Below are 15,328 nucleotides of genomic sequence, written 5' to 3'. Positions count from 1 at the left end.
GGCCCAGTCTCACGCATCCTGATCGCCGCCTCCCGGCTCCCCACGCCTGTGCCCGCAGGTCCCGCACCGGGAGGTCCTGGCGCCCCAGTCTGGGCACTCAGCGCTCTGGCGCGGGGGAGGCCCGGGAGCTCCCCCAGGCTCAGGGGAGCGGGAGTAGACTGGGGGCGGGGGAGGGGGGGCGACGGCCAAGGACAACTCGGGGCGGGGGTGTGGGCAGCCCTGATCCCAGGGGGCCGGGGGGCGGGGGCGGGGGCGGGGTGGGAAAGCAACAAAGAGCCTTTGCTAACCCGCCGTCGCCAAGCCCGCTCCCGCCCCTCGCGGCTCCCGGCAGGCCGGCGGGGTCCCGGGCCGGCGGCGTGGGGCGGGGAGCCCGGCCCCCCTGCCTCCCCTCCCCCCCCGCACCGCCCCCTCGCCCACGGGGGAAGGAGGGGAGGAAGGCGGCGCCTGCGTGCTCCTCCGCCGCGCGCCCCGCCTCCTCCCGGGCTCCTCGCGGCTATCCCGACTCTCCTCCCGCGGCTGCCGCAGCTGCCGGTTGCACACGGCCTCGGCGGCGGGCGCGGCGGGGCGCGATCCTGTGGAGCGGCGGCCGGGCGCGCGGCCCCGGCGGGCACCCCTCCGAGGGCGGCCAAAGAAGCTCCCGGGAGAGGAGGAGGTGAAGGAGGAGGAGGTGGGGGGCTGCGACGGCCGCGGGACCCACAGTCGGCGCCTCGGCCTCTCCGCCCCCTCCCCAGCTTTTCTTTCGCCCGCTCCTCTCCCGCTCCGGACCGGCGCCTCGGCTTTGTGCGAGGAGATGGTGTAGCCCCGCGGCCGCCCGAAGGAGGAGCTGGACACTTGTCTGCCAGCCCATAGCTGCGTCCCCGCCCCTGGAGGAGAGACCCCCCCCTCCCCTGCTCGGCTCGGCGCCTCCCGCGTCTCCCGGCTGCTGGGGAAGCCTCGGCGCGGCCGGCACCATGAGGTGAGGGGCGCGCTGGGCGGGGGCCGGCGGGCCATTGTGCCGCGGGAGCCGCGACCCCTCTCTCTCTCTCTCTCTCCCCCCGGACCCCGCCTTCCCTCTCCCGGCCCGGCGCGTCTCCCAGGTCTTCGGTCTCTATCTCCCCCCCTCCCCCTTTGTCCCTTCTCATTTCTCTTTCTTTCTTGTAATCCTCCCCAGCCCCTCTTATTGGGGAGGGGGGGGGGCGTTCCTCTTTTCGACGTTCTCCCGTTTTTCCTCAAATGCTCCTCTTGCGCCCAGGATTTCCCTTCCTAAATTTAATGTGCTCCTGGCTCCCTCCCCCCCAGCCCTTGCGAGACAAACCTGGGAGATGGGGAGGGGTTCGAGAATCGAAGCGTGCTTGTTGCTGGGAAACAGGTATTTTTCCGTCTCTATGTAAAAATTTCGTTCACTTTTATAACAAAACTCTGGTGTTTAACTAAAAAAAAAAAGGATAAAAGTTTGAAAGACCTGAAATTTCTGTGGGGAACAAAGTGTTCTGGTAGTGGTAGGTGAAAGAGCTCAGAAAGGTGAAATTTCACGGTGGTGGGGGAAGGGAAAGAATTTATTACGTTAATATGAGGCGGGGGGAACACAGTGAAAGACTGCGATAAGTAAGTTGTTCGGGGTGTGTAAACGGGGGCGGGGGAGGGATTTGTTTGGAAAACCCTTTTCTCTTCTTCCTCTAGCAGCCTGTGTTGCATTGCAGCAGCTGCCTTTTTCCTTTTTCTCTCTAATCAATAAAACAGAAGCTAAATTATTTTTTCAGCCCCAAAGAATTGAATGTACCGTCGTAAAATGTTACTTTAATTGATACGATGAAACATATGGTGTGATATTTTTCGTGTTTGTTTCTCCAATTGTGTTAGAGAATAAACCATGATGTGGTGTGTCATTCATTGGAGATTTTTTTTCAGCCTTTCCTATGTTTTGTGTCCATAACCTTCTCTTTTCGGATTGGTGCAAGACTTCGTGAGAAATGGGACTTGGGAGACTGAAGGCTGATCCATTCTGCGTTATCATCCTTTAGGCCTTCCTTTTAGGTTAAACAATTGTGGATAAAAGTGAATTACTCCATTTCTGCCTTCTGGAAGAGATAGTCTTACAGTTCGTTTGGATTTGAATCTCCTTTGTGTTAAAAGATTAATGGCTAACCATTGCCAAGACCCTTATAGTGTAATACAGTGAGATTTGAATGATATAATCTACACATTCCTGCGTTTTGGCAAGAAAATGTCTTGTCATTGGAATTCGTTCTCAATTTAAGTAGTTCCACTTTAAACTTTTTTTTTTTTCCTATCAAGATTGAACACTACTTTCCCATTTTGGTCTTTATATATATATATATATTTGAGATATAGCTTTCAGCTTATTGTGAATTTGAATTGTTTATCTCTGATTCAAGTTATGGAGCTTTATTTGAAGGCTTGAAAAACTGTAAGTGACCCCTTTTCCTTAGTGATTTCACAAGCAAGTTATTTTCAAGTATAGATCAGTGCAAAATGTAATTATGGCATACTTTGTAAAATATGGCTTGAAAAACTTGAGCCATGCCTTTGAACATAGTTTTTTTTTTTTTTGAATCAAGTTATTGATGTCCCTAAAACCTATGGAACTATAATAAAGCATTGCTAATGTTAAGTCTTGTAATAAAATATATTGCTGATTTCTGCTGTAACTTTTAATGCTTATTATAGGGGTCTTGGAGACGAGAATTTATCAAGTTTTTCCAAACTTTGGGTAAACTTCCCAACATTGAAAAATGTAAAACAATGAAAGTGAATTATTTTAAACTAAAATGATTGTATAGTTGTCAGATTCAAAGACTGAACCAAAAAAAAAAAAAAAAAAAAAACTTAAAGAATACTCTGAAGTTTGATCACTATTATGTATAGTTATCAACCTGTCAAAGGTAAATTATATCTTCACTTAAAAATTCCTTTTCTAATAAAAAGTAATTTGTAACTTTTAAGCTGTTTTCCTGCTCAGCTCTGTTCCTTATTAAATGTAGAAAGGGAGGAATCACACTGAAGCTTTCCAGTAGCTTAAATAAAGAACATGGTACACAGGTCTGAAAAGTTTGTTAAAGTAGTCTACAGTAATTCTTTGTAGGCTAATTGTGAATAATTTACAAGCAGAAAAAGAGGATCAGCTTTTCACTTTGGAAGGCATTGGATGATTTGGTAGGTGGTTTGTGCGACTCATATGTATTCACATTTCCTTAGATAGCTGTAAAAGCAGGATAGTCTGGTAAGGAAGTAAAAAGTGCTGGTTGCAAAAAGCTTTGGCATATTTTGGTGCGTATTTAACGGCTTTTTAGGTTATATTCATATTGATTTGGTCTCGATGCTTTCCAGTATGCTAGGACGTAAATGTTATACTATTAAATTGAGTCTCTCTAATTATAAGTAGTTCTGATGCTTTAAAGGCCATCCAGAAATAGGAGTGCATGGGTAGGAAATTTCCCCTTAAGTTGGTCATAATTCTGAAGAGGGGATGTGATAAATATGTTGCGGTTTAGGCATTTGTGATAAGATCTCGTCGAGGACTTTAGTTTCAGGAATGGCACTCTCACTGTGGTATAATGTAATAACTCCTTTGCAGAATAATACCTTGTGCTTGGTTGGTCGGTCATGTCCAGCTTTCTGAGATCCTGTTCCTGAAGCAATCTTAATGGCATTCTACACATTTAAAAAGCTGTGTATAGAGTTACTTGTTAGTACTTTTTTAAAAAACAGATGAGAATTAAAATGAGAACATGTATTTCTTATACAAAACAGTGAGAGGGTTGAGACCTAAAAAACTGGTACTTAGTGGAACATCCAACTTTTTGTTCTATTCTTATTTTTCATTTATGTAATGATTGAAAAGTGTAAGGTGATTTGTGATAGAGGTAGGCGATTATGTGTAATATTAATATAGTATATACCTTTTAAATGATAACATTTTTGCTTAGTTGGTTAGTTACTAAAAAAAAATTTTGTTTGATAGAGGAGCTTGTCTGATATAAGATAGTTGCATGTAGCTTAGTGGCTAAGAAGAGCTCAGAAGATTTTGGATTGACATTCTTAGATCTGTATTAAATAGTCCAGGATTCCACTCACTCTTCTGTGACCTTCTCATGGAAAAAAGGTGTAGCTGAGTTGTGAGTATTCAGCCAAGTCATTTATTAGCTGGATGACCTTGAGCTGGTCACTTTATTTCACTGATCTATATTTAAAAATATGGATGCTGCCCTGGTAACTCAGACAGCAAAGCGTCTGCCTACAATTCGGGAGCCCCGGGTTCAATCCCTGGGTCGGGAAGATCCCCTGGAGAAGGAAATGGCAACCCACTCCAGTATTCATGCCTGGAAAATCCCTTGGACCAAGGAGCCTGGTGGGCTACGGTCCATGGGGTCCCAAAGAGTCGGACACAATTGAGCCACTTCACTTCCAAAATAGGGATAATTCTTTACTGGGTATTAAGGATCAAATGATAATATTGACTAGAAGACAGTGTGTATTGTGTACTTGTAGGCAATGGCACCCCACTCCAGTACTCTTGCATGGAGGAGCCTGGAAGGCTGCAGTCCATGGGGTTGCTGAGGGTCGGACAGGACTGAGCGGCTTCACTTTCACTTTTCACTTTCTTGCATTGGAGAAGGAAATGGCAACCCACTCCAGTGTTCTTGCCTGGAGAATCCCGGGGGTGACAGAGCCTGGTGGGCTGCCGTCTATGGGGTCGCACAGAGTCGGACAGAACTGAAGTGACTTAGCAGCAGCAGCAGCAGCAGCAGCAGCAGCAAACCTTAGACAGTTACGTTGCTCATCTTGTTTTCGGGCTTAGTTCTGTGTCAGACTGGTTAGGTAAATCTTTTCGGTAGTTTGCTTCACCTCATCTAGTTCAAGGATGGCAAGCAGGTTGTATTTTGCTTATCTACCCCCAGTTGATAGTGGCTGCCATGTTGATAAGGGCATAGCTGCTTTTCTGGGTTTTGTGAAAAGGGGCCATGATGTTTGATTGGGATGAGGGTTGTACAGAGTGGCAATAAAGTGTTTCCTGGTATGCTCCTAATTTAACCATCTGTGATCTAGTCCAGTCTTCTTTTTTTATAGGTGAGGAAACCGATCTTTGTTTCCTTTCCTTGTGTATCTTTAGTCTTTGAAATAGTTCTTGTGATTTTGTTACCTTCATTTATAGTAATGATAAATTTAATACACATTTTAAGAGTGTGGCATAGCTAAAGTTCAGAAGATCCTGGTTTTATATGTTGACTTGTTAATGGAGAAAACTAATAAATATGGAGATTATTCTATTATTTCAAGGATTGTTGTGTCAACGGTCAAGTGAGAGCCCATGAAAGGATAGTAATAGTAGTCTGTCTGTTCCTGTGGATCTTGCTTTATGCTTGTAGATTTTGAATGTGTGGCTTTCTTACAGAGGTTAATTTTAGGGGCAGGAGCCAAATTTGCGTTTTTTAGAATGTCAGTGCTATGTATTTAGGCATTGTTTTGCCTTGTAGGTATTAAGGAATACATCATGAATAAGAATGTGGATTGATGAAGAAAATGTACTGGTTTTTACAGCAGTCAAGGTTTTCAGTTAGTCCAGTTGGAATAACTGAAATAACTGGCAGGCCCATTTGGCTGGTATAGAAGAAATTACTTACTCAACTGACAGCTTTGGTTACTTATCCTACACACAGCTTAAATCTGGGGTGACTGTATAACTTGTGAGATTCCCAGTCTTTTTTTTTTTTTAAATGTCCCCTCCCTCTTGAACCTCCTTTGCCATCCCACCCCTCTAGGTTGTTACACAGCTCTGATTGAGTTTCCTGAGTTATATAGCGAATTTCCATTGGCTATCTACTTTACATATGGTAATAGATGTTTCCATGTTACTCTCTCCATACATCCCACCCTTTCCTCCCCCAGCCCCCACCCTTGTGCATAAATCTGTTCTCTTTGTCTAACACCCAGTCTTTATCATAAGTGTAAGAAGGGTTTGGAAAAATGTGATTTCAATTTTTCTGCAGTTGTTGGGGAGGAAAAAGATACTTCAGTTCTTCCTGTGCGCTTCTCCCCTTTCTCTGAGTTGATGGATGGAAGTGAGTGGAAGTAAAAGTCAAAGAGAGAATCTGAGCTGAGGCTGTACTTCAGTGAATGCTTTCTCAAATAAAGGCTTATGAAGTTTTCTGGAATAGAAATCAGGAAGAGAATTCCTTGTCAGACCTGAGAAGTAGTCCTTGATTTATCTACGTCCCAGCTCTCTTCTGTGTTACTATGTCCTTTGCGTATTTTTTTTTGCCATTGCATTTATTACACTGTTTTATAATGATGTGGATTTTTCTGTCCCTCTTCTCTGTAAGCTCCTTGAGAGTAGGACAGCGCTTTTATATTCAGCAAAATGTTTGGCATAAGGTGGGTGCTTATATAAATGCTTGACTTGGTGTCCTTTTCCAGAGTCTGTTCACTAACAATAAGCACCACCATGTCTGGAGCACCTAATGTTTTGTAGCTGTACTGGGTATTCTAGCATGTAAAATAGTATTCAGCGTATAGTAAGTGTTAATAAAGTTATTTAATTCAAATAAAACAAGCATCCTGAACACAAGAATAGGTAGAGAGCTTGTTTCTTACTCAAACACAAAGTTCTGCAGCTGCTTCTAAGCCACTTCAGTCGTGCGAACCCATAAACATGTGACCCCGTAGATGGCAACTCACCAGGCTCCCCTGTCCCTGGGATTCTCCAGGCAAGAACACTGGAGTGGGTTGCCATCGCCCTCTCCAATGCATGAAAGTGAAAGTGAATTCCCTCAGTCGTGTCCGACTCTTTGTGACCCCATGGACTGCAGCCTACCAGGCTCCTCCATTCATGGGATTTTCCAGGCAAGAGTACTGGAGTGGGATGCCATTGCCTTCTCCGAACAAAGCTCAGAAGTGGCCAAAAAGAGTCAGACTCAGGTTTGTCTAACTCCAAAGCCCTTTTGGAAGATTCTGGGTTTCCTTGACTTTCTCATTAAATTCTGAATTAACAGAATGGCCATCATTCTGTTTTTTAGCTTCTTTGATCATGGGACTTGCAAATATTTTTGAGCAACAAGCTCAAAATGCATACATGTCTACTGGCTTAGCTGATTTCTACTCTGCTTAATGACTGCTTTGCAAGACTATTGGAGTGGGTTGCCATTTCCTTCTCCAGGCGACCTTCCCGACCCAGGGATTGAACCCGGGTCTCCTGCATTGTAGGCAGATGCTTTACCGTCTGAGCCACTAGGGAAGTCATAAAGAAGTGGAACTGAAGTGGCTCAGTTGTGTCCAACTCTTTGTGACCCCATGGACTGTAGCCTATTACGCTTCTCTGTCCATGGGATTTTCCAGGCAAGACTATTGGAGTGGGTTGCCATTTCCTTCTCTGTTTGATCCTTATTAGTGCTTAAAATAACAATAATTGGATAGTTCGTGATATTCATGAAGAAAGGTGTATTAGTCAGCTCAAGGTGCCATGACAAAGTCCCATAGAGATTTATTTTCTTAAAGTTCTGGAGGCTGGCAATCTTGAGGTCAGGGTGCCAGTATGGCCAGTTCTGGTAGGACTGCCATCTTCTTGGACACTTTCTTGTCAATGTCCTCATATGGCAGAGAGACAGAGGTCTCTCCCTTTTCTTATAAGGTTGCTGATCCTTTTGGATTTGGACCCCACCCTTATGACCTCATTTAACCTTAGTGAAGTGAAGTCGCTCAGTCGTGTCCGACTCTTTGCGGCCCCATGGACACCAGTCTCCTCTGTCCATGGGATTTTCTAGGCAAGAGTACTGGAGTGGGTTGCCATTGCCTTCTCCAGGGAACTTCCCCACCCAGGGATCGAACCCAGGTCTCCCACATTGTAGACAGACGCTTTACTGTCTGAGCCACCAGGGAATTACCTACTAATGTCCTGTCTCTGAATATAGTCAAAGAGGGGATAGGGCTTCAATATATGGATTTTTCTGGGAAATAATTCAGCCCATAGCAGAACATAGCCCAGTTTTTTTGGTCAGTGGATATAGCTTTGATGGAAGAAGTAAATCTGTATAATGCTTAGGTGATTTTTAGATTGATTGGTTTTAAGTAACTCTACGTGAAGAAAGTATTTACTGATGAAATGATGAAATTGATGAAAGAAACCTCTTATATTTTCTAGAAATTTCTGTACATTTGGAAGTTTTTGTTTTATAATGACTGATAAACTTACTTTTGTTTTTTCAAATGATTCTTTTGGTATGAAATTATGCATATGGCTCAGTGCAGAGGTTGCATCAGTTCAGTTCAGTCGCTCAGTTGTGTCCGACTCTTTGTGACCCCATGGACATCAGCACACCAGGCTTCTCTGTCTGTCACCAACTCCCGGAGCCTACTCAAACTCACGTCCATCGCATTGGTGGTGCCATCCAACCATCTCATCCTCTCTTGTCCCCTTCTCCTGCCTTCAATCTTTCCCAGCATCAGGGTCTTTTCCAGTGAGTCAGTTCTTCGTGTCAGGTGGCCAAAGTGTTGCATATAAGAGGGTAAAAAGGACAGGCTTTAAAGTCAACCTGAGTTCAGAGTAGGTTATAAACCTACTTTGAGTAGATCACAATTTTTGAGATACGAATTTTTCCTATAAAATGGAGACACTTTTTTGCATTATAGAGTTGTTAAGGAAAATTAAATCAGAAATTACTTAAAACCCTGGCATAACATTTGGCATGTAAAATGGGCTTGGTGAGAGTAAATCCCCAATTCTGTGGAAGTCTGACATCTCCTAAGTTTATGTTAAGAATGTGAAAAATGATGTAAGATGGTGGAGCCGCTTTAGAAAACAAGTGCTAAACATAGAGTTACTAGATTACCCGGTAATTCCACTCCAGGGAATATGCGCAAGATAAATAAATAAGAATAGGTGTCCATACAAGCTCTACACAAACATTCACGGCAGCATTGCTCATAATAGCCAAAAGGAACATGGTTGGAAACATGCTAAGTGAATGGAAGTCAGACACAGAGAGCCACTTTGGTGACAGGAAGAAGATTAATAGTTGCTATGGTTTTGGGAGAGTAAAGGAGGATTGGGAAGTGAGTATGTGCAGAAGGGTTCCCCGACCCCATTCCACTGTGTATATGTGTGTGGGTGGGTGCCGTCAGGGTGTCTGAGAATTCAGCTGAATTCTGACCCTGCCTACCTGGAGATGGAATCAGATTCCATGTGTAAAGGGCTCAGCCCCACAAGACCCGCCTTCTGTTTCAGAATGTGTGTCAATCATGTCCGACACTGCGTCCCCATACGCTGTAGCCCACCGGGCTCCTCTGTCCACAGGATTCTCCAGGCAAGAATACTGGAGTGTGTAACCATTCTCTTCTCCAGGAGATCTTCCCAACCCAGGGATTGAACCCCGGTTTTCTGCATTGCAGGTGGATTCTTTACTGACTGAGCCACCAGGGAAGCCCCTTTCCATTTCAGAGCTGAGTCGCAAGTCCAGGTTGTTACTTGTACTTCTCATTGACTGGCTGTGACTCAGAGGGCCCCATAGCCCCCTCCTCAGGTGTGATTAATTTTTTAGAATGGCTTGCAGAACTCTGGGAGAAGGCAATGACACCCCACTTCAGTACTCTTGCCTGGAAAATCCCATGGATGGAGGAGCCTGGTGGGCTGAAGTCCATGGGGTCGCTAGGAGTCAGACACAACTGGGCGACTTCACTTTCACTTTCATGCATTGGAGAAGGAAATGGCAACCCACTCCAGTGATCTTGCCTGGAGAATCCCAGGGACGGGGGAGCCTGGTGGGCTGCCGTCTCTGGGGTCGCACAGAGTCGGGCACGACTGAAGCGACTTAGCAGCAGCAGTAGAACTCTGGAAAGCTCGTTTACTCACTAGATTCCTCCTTTATTATTAAAAAAGATATTAAAGAGGATGTGCCAGATGAAGAGCTACACAGTTCCTGAACAAAGGAGCTTGTGTCCTTGTGGAACTTGGGGCATGGTACGGTGACATATGAAAGTGTTTTGGTTCCCTGATGTGAAAGCTCTCAAAAAAGAGCCTGAAAGCTATTCTTTTGGGTTTTTGTAGAGGCCTCTTCACATTGTCGTGACTGACTGAACCATTGGCCAGTGGTGGTTGATTGGACTCCCAGCCCCTCTCCTCATCTTTGGAGATAGGATGGAGCGGGTAGGGGGTGGCACTGAAAGTTCCAACTTGGTCCTTCTGGCATCAGCCCCGATCCTTGGGTGCTTCTGAGAGTTATTTCATTTACATAACCAAAAGACATCTTTATCACTCTTCTTCAGAAATTCAAGGGTTCTGGGAGCTGTGAGCCTGAAACTGTGGAGGAAGACCAAATATATATCTTAAAAATCACAATGTATATTGGGTTTCCTTCTGGGATGATGGGAGATGTTCTAGATTTAAACGATGATGATCATTGTTCAACCTTGTGAATATACTTTGTTGTTCAATCTCTCAGTCGTGTCTGACTCTTTGCAACCCCATGGACTGCAGCACACCAGGCTTCACCATCTCCTGGAGTTTGCTCAGACTCATGTCCATTGAGTTGGTGATGCCATCCAATCATGTCATCCTCTGTTGTCCCCTTCTCCTCCTGCCCTCAGTCTTTCCCAGCATCAGGATCTTTTCTGAGTCGGCTCTTTGTATCTGGTGGCCAAAGTATTGGAGGTTCAGCATTAGTCCTTCCAGTGAATATTCAGGATTAATATCCTTTAGGATTGACTGATTTGATCTCCTTGCAGTCCAAGGGACTCTCAAGAGCCTTCTCCATCACCACAGTTCAAAAGCAGCAATTCTTCTTAGACTAATGTTTTAAATTGACATCTTCATGTTTTCTAAAGAAGAGGGAATGAAGATAGAGAACCATTGGGCTTTTCTCTTTAGGAAACCAGGTAGGTGGGAGTGCTGAAGTGGAAATGTTAATTAATGGTGCCTCTGAGAGGCCTGATCAGATTTTGGAGTTCTTTATGCACAGGTAGCAGCCATCTCTCTGGTAGCTCTGTTACAACAAGGATGACTGAAGTCACTGATAATATCAGTGAAACAAGTCCATCAGAATCTTCAGAAAGCTTTTTCATCTGGATAGTGATTTTTCTTGGGTCTGTTTACAGTAATCACAAATACCAGAGAAAGTTTTGTCTTTGGTGTCATCAACCTTGATGATATTTTTACCCTTCTAGGACATCTGGTCTTGACAAACCTATATGTCTAATGATAATGAAGTCAAAATGACTAACTGTGCTGCCCAGGTCCTCATTCCTGTCCTTTTTTGGTATCCGTTGTTACATGTGTGAGCGTGGTAGGGAAGAAGATTCATAAAAAACCTCAGACCATAAAGTGAAATAAAATGAATAGCTCGTTAGGTCAAATCTCAAGGGAATCCAAATTGCTTGTCTTACAGTGCAATGAACTGATCTTTCTGTGCAGGTGTTGTGATATAAAATATTGGTTATATTTGAGTATCTGCTTTTGCTTTGAGAAGTCCCCTCATCTCCTCCAAATTCTTATCTCACATTAGACTAATATTGCAAGCAAATTGTGTCGATTCTTTTTTTTTTTTTTTTTTAGCAATTAAAGGTTTATGGATCAAAAAAGTTTTCATTTCATTTGCTTTCATCTCTTTTTAGTCTCTTATTTGCTGTGGTTTAAGAAAATGAACCCAATTTACTATTACTGAAACAAAGGCTTGGTCAGTGTTTAATTACTTTTTTCTTTTCATTATAAAGCAGTACAGATTCTACATAGAGTTTAGAAGGTATGGAAAGTATAAAGATTTCAATAACTGAAATCTAAACCATCTAGAATTTTAATATTTTGATATATAGCTTTCTAGACTTCTCATAATGCATATGGCATATGTTGTGCATCCTCAGTCATGTCCAACTCTTTGCAACCCCATGGACTGTAGCCTGCCAGGCACCTCTGTCCATGGAGTTTTCTAGGCAAGAGTACTGGAGTGGGTTGCCATTTCCGTCTTCAGGGGATCATCCCAACCTAGGGATTGGAGCCACCTCTGTTACGCCTCCTGCATTTGCAGGTGGGTTCTTTACCACTGGTGCCACCTGGAAGCCCCCATAATGCACATAAATGTGTTTGTGGGTGTATGAGTGTGTTTTAAGTAAAAGTGAGATCATACTATTTAGAAGCAAAATTATGTATTTTGTAACTGGCTGTTTTCCACATCTTGTCACTAAATAGAGATCTAAAATAATTTTAAGTTGCATGGTATTTTCACTATGCTTTGGCTGACCTTAATCTACTTAATCTCTTAAAAGTGAAAATCACTCAGTCCTGTCTGACTCTTTGTGACCCCATGGACTACACAGTCCATGGAATTCTCCAGGCCAGAATACTGGAGTGGGTAGCCTTTCCCTTCTCCAGGGGATCTTCCCAACCCAGGGATTGAACCCAGGTCTCCTGCATTGCAGGCAGATGCTTTACCAACTGAGCCACAAGGGGTAGACTTTTAGATTTTTTTGTTTTATAAAAAATACTGCTATGAACATCTTTGGGTATATATCTTTGTGCATATCATATTTTATATCTGCACATATACTTACATTTTAGGATAAATTCGTAGGATTAAATTGAAGAGTATTTATTTTTCCCTTTTCTTTTACTCTTTTCTATCAGCAGGTCCTGTCAGGTCTCCCTTTGCTTCTCTCCATCTCACCAACACTGCTGAAACCCAGGCCACTGTTACTCTAACTGGAGCAGTTGGTATCTTCTCATTTCCATTCTTGTGCCCCATTCTCCATACATCAGTTAGAATGGTCTTAAAGTGGAAATCCAATACTGTTCTTTGCCTGCTAAAGCCTTCAATGTCATCTTAGTGTTCTTGGGATAAAACTCAAATTAATAATAAAACCAAAATTATTAGTAGGTGCTGCATGATCTGACTATATTCTGGTTCCTAGAATATGAGAATTTATAGGCTTCTGTGAGTATGCAATGTTTGAGTGAATAATAAATGAAATTGCCAGACCAAAGGGAATTTTCTTAGTTTTTGATACACATTACCATCACCTCACTCTAACCAACTCAAGCCATTGTCAGCATTTTTAATCTTTGCCTATCTGATAGGCAAAAAATGTTATCTCATTGTTTTAATTTGTATTTCTTTGATAATAGAGTTGAATATTTCTTCTTGTGTTTATTCGACATTTCTTTTGACAGAGTTGTCTCTGTGTCCTTTGCCTGTTTCCCCAATAGGATTTTAATTGTTCTTGTAATGATTTATAACGTCTTTAAAAGGTAACTGTTTATGGTGTAGATATTTTATGTCAGTTATCTAATGTGGTATTAGAAACTGCCTCAAAATCTAGCAAAACATGTATGAGTTGGCTGGTCAGTTCCGCTGGACTCACTTGTATCTTTTCATTTCTTAACTGGGTTTATGTGCTATGTCTTTTTGTCTCTCACTTAGTAATAGCAGCCTTCCTTGGGATTATGCCCCAGTTGCATGGTCTTACCAAACTTCTGCCTGCATCCTCTTCCCTAATGCCTTCTTTGACAAAGTCAGGCATATGATCAAGCCCAGAGTCAGGGTGGGAGGAGACTACACACAGATGAATCAAAATCAACCATATGTATCTTTTTTTTTTTAAAGTTCGTCTGTTTATTTATTTATGGCTGCTCTGGGTCTTCATTGCTATGTGCAGGCTTTTTCTAGTTGTGACAAGCAAGGGCTACACTGTAGTAGTAATGTGTGGGCTTCTCATTGCCGAGGCTTCTCTTGTTGCAGAGGACAGGCTCTCGAACTTGGCCTCAGTAGTATGGTACACTGGCTTTCTTGCCCCAGGGCATGTGGAATCTTCCTATACCAGGGATCAAATCGTGTCTCCTGCATTGGCAGGCAGATTGTTAACCTCTGGACCACCAGGGAAGTCCAACTGTATGTATCTTATAAAGAAATTTAGCACTTACCTTTTAATTTTGCTTTGGTATAGAAGCCTTAAAGTTTCATGTCAGTTCTGTTAGTCTTTACCTTTATGGTTTCTGCCTTTGGTGTCAAGCCATTTGTTCTCAAACTAAAATGATACAGGTATTCACCTTCATTTTCTTCTGTTACTTTTGGGTTTCATTTATCTTTAAATTTAAGCCACTTGGTATTTATTTTGGTGCAAGATGGGAGCTTAGTACTTGACTAAATATCAAACATTTAGTTGTCAGCATCATTTGTTGAATAATCCATCTTTTCCCATTTATTTGAAATGTCGTACTCATTGTATACTGAATTCTCATAAATACTTAGCTCTGTTTTGTTATTTGTTAACATTATTATTAATTTCATAATAATACTTATTTGACTCAGTAGTTATTTGTCTAATTTTAGGCTATTACCTCACTGTCTTAATTACTCTGATTCTATAGTATATTTTAGTATCTAGAAAGGAAAGTTACTGTTCATTTATTGTTTTTCAAAATTTTATTTGCTATTCTATTTGATACATTCCTTTAGATTAGTTTTAGAATCATCTCATCAATAAAAGCAAAAATGAAATAAAAAATTGTACTCCCAAACTTGTTGGAGTTTTAATTAGAATTGTGTTAAATTAATGGATTAACATGGCTGGGGGAATTGACCCCTTTATAATATGGAATTTTCTGTTCTTTTTTGTCTCTATGTATTCAGATTTTAAAATTTTATCTTTAGTAAAGTGTAGCGGTACTTTAGTTTATAGTTTAGGTTTGATATTGTACCTTTAAAAACTTCTATATTTAGAAATTAAATTTTCAGCTCATTTTTGTGGTAAGTATATATCTGTTCTCATTTTTCTTTGTCTTAATTTTATTTAACATATATACTTACCTTTAAACATAAAGCTTTTGGTTTTGAGTTTTTCCTTCTCTAATAACTAATTTCCAATGTTGGCATTTATATTCCTCAGTTTTCTTAGATTTTGAAATGTAATAGCTAATAGTTACTGAGTACTTACTGCCTGAAATACTTCCCATATAATCATTTAATACTCTCCTTTACAACTTACAAGGTAGAAACAGTTGTTAGCCTCCTTCTGTAGGTGAGAAAGATGAGTCTCAGAGGGTTGAGGACCTCACCTGGGGTTCCCCGCTGGTGAACAGTGAACTGGGATTTCACCCCAGGCAGTCTGATCCCAGAGCCCGTGCTTTTAACCAGTATTCCAGGGTCTCTCTGTAATGATTCACTATTATGAACTGAGGTCTGTGTTTGAATTTTCCTAAATGTTGATGTGTGAGTGAATATTTTTCTCTGTGATTTCATCATGTAAGTGTTCTTTATTTTCTGAAGAACAAGGCCATGTAGAATGAATTGACCTAGAATAGGAGGAACAGTTCAGAGATAGCAGGGGTGGGGAGAAAAGGCTTTATTTGGGT

The 15,328-nt window shown here is 42.3% G+C and overlaps 1 protein-coding gene across 13 annotated transcripts in view; it reads left to right on the top strand.

Moving 5' to 3' along the window:
• Window positions 1–228: 228 nt before the first annotated feature.
• ENAH (ENAH actin regulator) overlaps window positions 229–15,328 on the top strand; it is a 157,902-nt gene continuing 142,802 nt past the window's right edge. For 2 of the 13 annotated variants that reach the window (XM_061382383.1, XM_061382379.1), the window contains exon 1: window positions 1,031–1,348. In XM_061382383.1, coding sequence (XP_061238367.1) covers window positions 1,302–1,348 — 47 coding nt within the window. In that variant the 5' untranslated portion in view covers window positions 1,031–1,301. Of the gene's footprint in view, window positions 956–1,005; window positions 1,349–15,328 lie in introns of those variants that run through there. The other 11 variants (XM_061382369.1, XM_061382378.1, XM_061382380.1 and 8 more) reach the window with 11 other exon arrangements.

Source organism: Bos javanicus, chromosome 16 (genome assembly GCF_032452875.1).
Source record: "Bos javanicus breed banteng chromosome 16, ARS-OSU_banteng_1.0, whole genome shotgun sequence".
Classification (NCBI taxonomy): domain Eukaryota; kingdom Metazoa; phylum Chordata; class Mammalia; order Artiodactyla; family Bovidae; genus Bos; species Bos javanicus.
Note: the sequence above shows the minus strand (reverse complement) of the source record. Positions and strands in the feature narration are given on the sequence as shown.